Source organism: Bubalus bubalis, chromosome 22 (assembly GCF_019923935.1).
Source record: "Bubalus bubalis isolate 160015118507 breed Murrah chromosome 22, NDDB_SH_1, whole genome shotgun sequence".
Lineage (NCBI taxonomy): Eukaryota > Metazoa > Chordata > Mammalia > Artiodactyla > Bovidae > Bubalus > Bubalus bubalis.
The window spans coordinates 61,285,421-61,295,142 of record NC_059178.1 but is presented as its reverse complement, the minus strand read 5'-3'; the positions used below and the strand labels follow the sequence as shown (position 1 = coordinate 61,295,142).

At 47.6% G+C, this 9,722-nt stretch overlaps 1 protein-coding gene and 1 long non-coding RNA gene across 8 annotated transcripts in view; one reads left to right on the top strand and one right to left on the bottom strand.

The window, feature by feature from the left end:
- Window positions 1–861: 861 nt before the first annotated feature.
- LOC112581423 lies at window positions 862–5,128 on the top strand. Its single transcript, XR_003105982.3, has 3 exons — window positions 862–1,934; window positions 4,762–4,960; window positions 5,067–5,128. It is a non-coding gene; the product is annotated as an uncharacterized LOC112581423 (long non-coding RNA).
- Window positions 2,332–9,722, bottom strand: part of LOC102408653 (probable 2-ketogluconate reductase) — a 32,149-nt gene continuing 24,758 nt past the window's right edge. For 6 of the 7 annotated variants that reach the window (XM_006079568.4, XM_006079570.4, XM_006079571.4 and 3 more), the window contains 3 exons: window positions 8,693–8,871; window positions 7,236–7,332; window positions 2,332–2,546 (listed from right to left, as the gene is read on the bottom strand). In XM_006079568.4, coding sequence (XP_006079630.4) covers window positions 2,390–2,546; window positions 7,236–7,332; window positions 8,693–8,871 — 433 coding nt within the window. In that variant the 3' untranslated portion in view covers window positions 2,332–2,389. The remainder of the gene's footprint in view (window positions 2,547–7,235; window positions 7,333–8,692; window positions 8,872–9,722) is intronic. The other variant, XM_044934702.2, reaches the window with a different exon arrangement.

Sequence of the window (9,722 nt, the reverse complement as noted above, 5' to 3'; positions counted from 1 at the left end):
TGGGCGGGGTAACGTTGCCAAGGAGACGGGGAGAGGAGCGCTCGGGGCGGAGAGAAATGTAGGCGGGGCTATATTGACGAGGAGTCGGCGGGGCGTCGTTGCCAAGGAGGCGTGGGGCGGAGCGACACGAGACGGGGCGACGTGGGGACGGAACTACGTTAACGGCGCGTGGGCGGAACGTCGTTGCCAAGGAGACGCGGAGCCGAGAGACGCGGTGCAACGTGTGGGGCGGTGCTACGCTGACGTGATTTGGCATGGGCGGGGCGACGTTCCCAAGGAGACAGTCAGGCGAGCGACGCGGGGCAGGGCGACATGTGGGATGGGATACGTTGACAGACGTGTGTATGGGCGGGGCAACATTACCAAGGAGACACTCAGGCGAGAGACGCTGGACGCAGTGACGTTAACTGTGACGTGTCGTGGAGCGAAATTGACGGGGAGACGTGGGGCGGGGCGAAGCGAGACGGGGCGATGTATAGGGCGGGGCTATGTAGATAGCATATTCAAAAGCAGAGACATTGCTTTGCTAACAAAGGTCGGTCTAGTCAAGGCTATGGTTTTTCCAGTAGTCATGTATGGATGTGAGAGTTGGACTATGAAGAAAGCTGAGCGCCGAAGAATTGATGCTTTTGAACTGTGGTGTTGGAGAAGACTCTTGAGAGTCCCTTGGACTGCAAGGAGATCCAACATGTCCATTCTGAAGGAGATCAGCCCTGGGATTTCTTTGGAAGGAATGATGCTGAAGCTGAAACTCCAGTACTTTGGCCACCTCATGCGAAGAGTTGACTCATTGGAAAAGACTCTGATGCTGGGAGGGATTGGGGGCAGGAGGAGAAGGGATGAGATGGTTGGATGGCATCACTGACTCGATGGACATGAGTTTGAGTGAACTCGGGGAGTTGGTGATGGACAAGGAGGCCTGGGGTGCTGCAATTCATGGGGTCTCGAAGAGTCGGACACGACTGAGCGACTGAACTGAACTGCTGTAGACTAGGGCGTGGCTGGCCGACGTTGCCAAGGAGACGTGGAGCGTTGCCACTCAGGGCGGAGCGATGTAAGGCCTTGAGGCGACGTGGGGCTGGCAGACGCGTTAGGGGAACCGGTGAAGCGGCTCTGGGCCAAGTGCTGGGCATGCTGGGAGTCGCCGGGAGACTGTGGGCAGGGCGAAAGGGCGCGGCGGTGTCTCGGGACGAGTAGACCGGCCCTTAGGCGGCCGAGCGGAAGCGTGTGCGGGGAGGGGCGGGACTGCGAGTGAGCGGGGGTGTGTGGACACTTGTTAGCGGAGTGGGTCGGGCCGGGACTGATAGGGGACCGTGCACCATAGGCTGGGCGGGGCGCCCGTGGGTGGGGCCAGATATCAGGGTGCGGAGCGGCGGGCCACGACGCAACCTGAGGAGCGGGGCGGGACTTCAGGATGTGCTGGTTGCGAGCGAGCTACGAAGCCGCCGCTCTTCCAACGAGTGCCGCGTTGGCTGGGCTTTGCTGCTGGGGAAGCGCGCAAAACACCCGGAGGAGGAGACTGCAGAGCAAGGAATACTTTATGCACGCGCACGGAGCTAACAGAGATGGGGGCGTTGCAACTCCTTGCTACAGAACTTCAAATGTGGAGCAGGGAAGTAAGGTCCGTCCTCACTCGGTGGTTTAAATGAAAAACCAGCGTCCTGGAGCAGAGCTCCCGCTGCTGGCACAACTAGGAAGGATCAAGTTCCTTCCTCTCTATGCTACTAATTCGTTTGCTCACTTCCGTGACACCTGCTCGACAGTCCATGTGGAGGAGAAAAACAGCTTCCAAACTGCTGCAGAAAGGAGGCATCCTCACCCCAGACCCCTCTTCAAGATCACCCCTGGTAATTCCGCTCTAGGCACTCTCTTCCCACTCCTTTGCTCCCGCTCAGCACAGACCTCCTGGCACTGCTTGGTTTTCTCCCCCACTAGTAAGTAAACCCTTGAGTGGGAACTTGGCACATAGAAGGTGCCCAATTATCCTTTTTTTTAATGATTAAAGCAATAGTGATTAGACTGTCAGGGAAGACTATGTAATCCAATCAATTTACCAGAATTTATCAAGATTGAAAGCAGCACAACTCACTGGGAAACCCAAAGACTGAGTGCAGACTTTTGAACTGTAGACAAGTAATTCCCTGTGCTCAGTTTCATCATGAATGGTAACAGAACTTCCCTCTTACAGCTGCCTTGAGGATGAGGTGGGCATGTGAGGAAAGCATTTAGCAAACTTTGAACAGGTGATAAGTATTATGACTAGTCCTTAAGTGTTTCATCTAAGTATTAATGCAGTCTATATAATGGACTCAAATATAAAGTATACAAAAGTGTTTCTTTCCCATTTAATCTGCAGTTTCCATCCCACTGAACTCTTAACTCACATAAATCATTTAAGCAGCACTTCGTTAGGAATAGGAAGGCCACTGAGAGAAGCCAGGATGCTTTCAACCAAATTTTCCATTATCTGTCGTCTTGCTTGATGAGTTGCACTTCCAATGTGAGGTGTCAGAATGACGTTCTTCAACTCCAATAAAGGATGATCTCTGAAATACAGATTAATGGAGGAAAACAGAGTAATTTGGTTGCTTTAACTTCATATTCTGGTCTCACATCCCCACTCTGAGATGAGGAAGGCTGTGGGAGGCCTCATGGTGTACTGAGATGATACCTAGATGTACTCTAGATGATCACCGCTCATCTAACCCTGGTTTGGGTGACCCAACGTTTTTGGATGTAAAGTAACATATCCTAACTGCACCCACGCCATTAGTTCACAATTGCAGAACATGCGTGATGGATTAAATGATTGTGACCCACAAGATAAGAAAGGGCCTTGGGGAGACATGCTGATTCAGGCATGATGGGACAAGATGAGTACACCTTTAATGGGAATGGCATTCAGAGGGAAAAGATTTCTTAACTAGGATTAGCAGGTTAGAGGCAGCTCTCTTCCAGGAAGAAGGCAAAGAATGGGAGACAGCCTGGGAAGATAAGGTTTTAGTGAACTGGGTCAGGCAGACTCAAACATAATGATGGATAATATTAGAACTCAGGATTGGAAAAGTGCTGTCACCTAGCCCGACAGCGCCTCTTTATTTTAATACAGACTCAGGCCAAAGTAGCCACGTGGCAGTGATTCCAACCCCCAACCCCCCGACCCTGGCCCAATAGCTACTGAGGCTCAAGGGGCATGCCCTTGGGAATCTTAAGGACCCCCAAACCTATGGAAGTTCTCTACGGGCACCTGTAATTTATGCCAATGCAGTGCAACCACCCTCACCTCCAAGACTGATTGAAGTAAGTTGTATTGTGTGGTACAGTTAGCAGGGATAGGACTATTCTGAAAAACATTTGTCTTCCCCCTATGAAGCAGGTGGGCCCTACTGCACACAATGGAAAACAGTCTAGGTACAAGGGTGTGAGACAGGGTGACGCTCTGTCCCAACTGACTTGGAACCCAACACCTGCCCATAAGAATATCTGAATGTATAGGCAAGAAACATTTGTGTTGAGAAGGCATAGCAAATACCTCTGCAATTGACTTATGTAATTAAACTGCATTGTACCATGAGTGTATAGCAATATGCTGTAACACTGGCACTGTTGACAAGATTTAACTACCTCATGAAAGGAAGTCAGATGATAATACTGACATTGATGATCAATGGGAAATGACCGGCCTGAGGAATTACTGGATTTTGCTAAATATCACCTAACTTTATATACTAAATAGTGCTACATGTGTTCATCATAACATACAAATAGTGAATGAAGAGGTTGAGGGCAACAAGTAATCAAAAATTACAAAAAAACAATGGATTAGTTGTTTCTTTAAATCTTATCCCTGTCCCACAGTGACTCCTTCAAATGTTAGGCAGTCATACCAATACTATTGCTGAACCTGTCATATAAATACTGTAATAAATGTAGATACTCCAATAAATATCATTTTGCTGTGAGACAGCCTAGGCCAAGGGCCTTGCAGTCCATGGGGTCTCAAAGAGTCAGACACGACTGAGTGAACTGAACTGAAAGGCCACAGGGGTGGCCCGTGTAATAAAGAATTAACTCAGCAGGCAGGTTTGGAGTTCTTGAATCCTGCACATTCCAAAGACAAGGCTGGCCTCTGACTGGCCTCTGGGAGATAACCTATGAGCCCTTCAGCCTACTGCCTGGTAAGAGTGTCTGATACTTGGGGTCTTGGACAAAGTCAGAGAGTTGTTGCTAGTGGTTTAATTTGTGATGAATGCCCGTTTTTGTTTGCCTAGAGCTCTTGGCCAGTCTGTATCAGTTTGACCTCTGTAGGAGCTGGAGTCTAAGAAGTCAGTGTCAGACAAGTGGGTTCTCCATGCCTACATAACTGAGCCCAGATATAAGGCTCAGTGAGCTTCCCTGGATGGAAACACTTAATGTGTGTTGTCATGCATCACTGCTGGAGGTATAAGCACTGTCCACACAACTCTGCTGGGAAGATAAGCCTGGGTCTCCTGGACTCCACTCTAGAAGTTTTCTGCCTTTGCTGATTTTAAACTTATGTCTTTTCACTGTAATAAACTGTTAACTGTGAGTATAAAAGCTTTTCTGCGTTCTGCAGGTCTTTCCAGCCAATCATTAAAGCTGAAGGTAGTCTTGGGGACCCCTGACCCTACTGGCAAATGAAACTTCTTAAAATAATTTGTAGTAAATCCTTTTGTAAAATAAAGAATACTTATGTAGTATGACTAAATAACCCCGAATTTCCTACTTTTTTTTTCACAGTGAGCAGCATCAAAATGTCTCCCTGAAAAACAAAGATGAAAACTCAAACATATCTGATAAATATCTTGGCAAAAGAGCTTTAACAAAAATGATTTCACATGGGACACTGGAAGTACATCACCTATTAGGATAAACTAAGCTTTGGGATATAACACTGGTATTTGCCCTGTGACTTGTGAGAAAAAGCTCTTTTTAGCAGGTTAGTCAACAGGGGTGATTGCATGACATCTCAGTTTTGAGTAAGTTGGCCACTGTCTAAAATATTCATGCTTCTTTATTTATATTGAAATTATTTTTTGTTCTAGATTAGTGGCTCTCTTCTAAAGAGCCTCTTGATGAAAGTGAAAGAGAAGAGTGAAAAAGTTGGCTTAAAGCTCAACATTCAAAAAACTAAGCTCATGACATCCAGTCCCACCACTTCATGGCAAACAGGTGGGGAAACAATGGAAACAGTGACAGACTTTATTTTCTTGGGTTCCAAAATCACTGCAGATGTGACTGCAGCCATGAAACTAAAAGACGCTTGCTCCTTGAAAGAAAAGCTATGACTAACCTAGACAGCATATTAAAAAGCAGAGACATTACTTTGCCAATAAAGGTCTGTCTAGTCAAAGCTATCGGAGAAGGCAATGGCACCCCACTCCAGTGTTCTTGCCTGGAGAATCCCAGGGATGGGGGAGCCTGGTGAGCTGCTGTCTATGGGGCCGCACAGAGTCGGACACGACTGAAGTGACTTAGCAGCAGCAGTCAAAGCTATGGTTTTTCCAGTAGTCGTGTATGGATGTGAGACCTGGACCATAAAGAAAGCTAAGTGCCAAAGAATTGATGCTTTTGAACTATGGTGTTGGGGAAGACTCTTGAGAGTCCTTTGGACTGCAAGGAGATTAAACCAGTCCATCCTAAAGGAAAACAGCCCTGAATATTCACTGGAAGGACTGATGCTGAAGCTGAAACTCCAATACTTTGGCCACCTGATGCAAAGAACTGACTCATTTGAAAAGACCCTGATGCTGGGAAAGACTGAAGGTGGGAGAAGGGGACAACAGAGGATGAGATGGTTGGATGGCATCACCAACTTGATGTTTGAGTAAGCTCAAGTAGCTGGTGGTGGACAGGGAAGCTTGGCATGCTGCAGTCAATGGGGGTTGGAAAGAATCAGACATGACTGAGTGACTGAACTGAGTGGCTTGCTTACTTGGCCTTTACACTCTTAAAAATTGAGAACCCCAAAGAACATGTGTTTATGAGGATTATGTCTATCAACATTTATTGTATTAGAAATTAAAACAAAACAATGTAATACAGTCATACACTTCATTAACTGTCTGAGTGATGATGTCATCACACATTCTGAGGAAACCCTGCTGTGTTCTTGTGAGAAAACATGAGTGGAAATGAACAACTGCTTATGCATCAGGAAAACAGTTCTGATGTGGAAACTTCTGTCTCCTTTTAGACAGAATGCTGATTATGAATTATTAAATGAAGCCAATTAGACCTTTAAAAAGAAAAATGGTTTTGACTTCACAGACCCCTTAAAATGATCTCCAGACCACATTTTGAGAAACTATTCTCAATAAATTATTGTTTTTCTCAGAAATATCTAATTTCTAAGGCCAATCTTGATAAACTTAGATATCAAATTTGGTCAAAACATTCATCTGACAGCAATTTGCTTACTGGATGGAAATCAAAGTTAGGAATAGTTGGTTTAACAAATGACAGCATCAAGATTCAAAATAAATAAGATAATCAAGACGCCAGTCCCACTAGGCTGGATCACATGGTCAAAACATACAAGCAAATGAAAGTAAATGCAAATAAATGTAAAATTCCACACACAAACTTAAAAAAAAAAAAAACTTGAGAGAATAACAATTTCAACTTTAACTAACTAAAAAACTTAATGAGTTAAGGTACAGTGAGGCTGTGAGGAAACATGCTGCTAACACAACCTCTGTGTAACTTCGCTGCAGTGGTCAGACCACAACCTGAATACTATGTACAGTCCTCAGCAGTGTATTTTCAAAGGACTGGAAGGCAATAATAAGGACAACGTGTCTGGAAATGACATCATTTAGGCTACAAGTAAAGGATATGAAGATATTTAGCCTCAAAAAAAAAAAAAAAAAAAGACTATGGTAGAATGTGGTGGTTATCTAAAGGTTTGTAAAGAGAAGAATAATGGGTAAAGGAAGGACTATTTGGCTCAACCTGAGAAAGACTATTCTGTGCGTTCTCCATCTATGGGGTCTGGGGCCCCAGTGCCCTGAGTGCCCTGTCTGTGGAGGTGCTGAAGCAGAGGCCTGACCCACTGCAGAAATGGACAGGTCACCAGGGGCATGCTCCAAGGCCAAGACCCTATGTGATTGCAACAGGCAGTTCAACGTGGCTGCAGAAGCCAAAAGCAACAGCTGTCTGAGGCCTCGCCCACCCAGAGGGAGAGAACTGTAGATCCTGTCTGGCTTCCTTACCTGGGCAGGGGCTCTGGGTACGTCACATCCAGCGCTGCTGCCTTAATGAGCCCAGTCTGAAGGGCTTCCACCAGGGCTTCTTGATCAACTAGCAGACCTGGGTGGACGAGACCCCTCCTCTGTAGGCCCAAGTTAGGCAGTGCTCTCTGGTTACACTGAAACACATCTTGATCTTGTCAGAAGTTTGACAAAAATCATGTGAACTTCATTCTGCCAATCTGTTCTCAGACACTGAGAGCCTGCCATGTGCCAGGCAGCGCACTAAGCCCTTCACAGACACTGTCTCACTGACACTGTTTACCCAGCAGAAGACAATACTCATTTTACAGGTGACATACTCAGCCGAAGTCATATACTTCTAACACATCCACCCAGATCTGAGCCCAGGTCTGTCTGGCCCTGAGCCTGGGCCCTGCCACTTGACCACACCATCTCCCAACCACCAGAGGATTCCAGGAAGCAGCCCCCGGATAATAGTTTTGTATACATGCTAAAAAACCAAGCAGCCACAAACATGAACCATAACTGCATTTCAAACGTGAAATAGCAGGGCCTGCTTGAACAGCAGCTGAGAAGAAGGCCCTTTCCCTCAAGCAGAGAAGTCCCCTTGCCACTGGTGGGCTGAGCTGCCCCACTGGTCAAGACAGCACCCAGCCTGCATGTGCTGCTGGCGGAGACACCTAGCTCCAGGCCCTTCCTGGGGTGTTTGGTTTTCTAGAATCTTTGTCTCCAACCTCTGACATCACCAAAAGCACATAATGCACTGGTCGTTCCTGCTTGTCGACAGGGTATGAATTTTCGAGACCTTCAAGCACACTAGCTTGGCCCTGTGGGATTTCACGGCAAGCACTATTATCTGGGTTTAAAGATGAGAGATCCAGGTAGCTGCTGGTAGTGCCAGGTCTCACACGTCCTCTGGCCCCCAACCCCAAAGGCAAGTCGCCGGCAAGTGTGATGCCAGCACCAATCCTCACACGTGCTCACGTCCCCAGCATTGAGGACCCAGTTTTCTCCTTTACAAATGCTCCAGAGAACTTAGTTACAACACAGGACCTATGGCTCCCTGTACACAGACACACAAAGCTCTACGCAAATGTCAAATAACCAAACTAAGTGAGGCTCAGAAAATTCATGCCCATAACTTTTGCTTGATAACACGTGGAAAGTCAAATTGTGATGGCCCTCCCAAGGAGATGCCCACACTGGGATATGAAATTCCCACAGAGGTTCAGCATTCTCATTCTTTATGTTACTAATTTGAGGCTCAAAATGATGTGAAGATAAAAATCAGAAATACCTCTAAATATAAAGTATAATCCCTTTAACGTACCACCCACAAGTCTAGTGGATTTTTCAGACCATTCAGGGAAAAGGTTGACTGGAAATGCTGAAAGAGTGGCCAGGGCTGGGAGTCCTTCTGCACAGCCCTCCAGCCCACATACAGCTGGATCAGGTACCTCTGCCAATGTTGACGAGGATGGCGGTGGGCTTCATTAACCTCAGCTCCCGCTTCCCGATCAGGCCCTGGGTCTGTGGCGTCAGGCTCACAGCCAACATCACAAAGTCTGACCACTGAAGGAGGTCATCCAGCCTCTCACAGTAAATGGCCCCAAGAGCTTCCTCCTCCTCCAATTTTCTATGAAGGGAACAAGGGAGAAGACCATGTTCTCTGCTTAGAAATTCATCCGTTTGCCCCAGGAAGGAGTTTCTAAGAGGGCTGCAGACTCAGTATGTCCCCCATGGGGCCAGACCCCATGTGGGTTCAGAGGCAGCTGGACCCTGAGCTCAGGGCCTACCCGTGGAAACCTGTGCCTCTGGGTGCTCTGAGCCCTGTGTCTGTGGCATTTCACACCAGACTGCAAGCCTCTTGTGGACAGGAACTTCCTCTCACTCAGCCCTGAGCCCCCAGAGGCTGGCACAGCCGATGGTGTCAGACATGCTTTCAGTGACATGAGACACTGCTGGATATGGGCAAACATGTCAGAAACTCCAGAAAAAAACAAAATGGGACAGGGTCGGGAGTGCCATGTGTTCAACAGAGAGCAAGGACCCAAGGTTCTGGTGCAGGCAGCTTGTGTGCTGTTTGGGGTTCAATCCTAGCTCCTGCTTGGCCCACCCCAGGCAGCTGATTACTCAACAAAGATGCCAAGCTCCAGAAGGTCTCAGCGTCCTTGGTAGCCACTCCTGCCCTACAAATAAGCAATACAAAGCTGTATGGATTCTTTCTACACATCTTGGCCAGGGGACTGCCTGGAGGAAAGGAACAGCCAGCATGCCCAGCCACTATGAAGGCCCTGCTCGTATCACATGCCTGTCCCGAAGAGCCCTGGCCTCTGCATCGGCCCTCACCACACTGGGAGCCGTGACAGCGACTGAAGCCTCACCACTGTCCACTGTGTCCACATCGACTGAAGAGGGTGGTCCTGATGGAAGGTCTCCCAGCTCACCCTGCCTCTGTGAGTAGAAAGCTATTCCAGGGAACAGAAG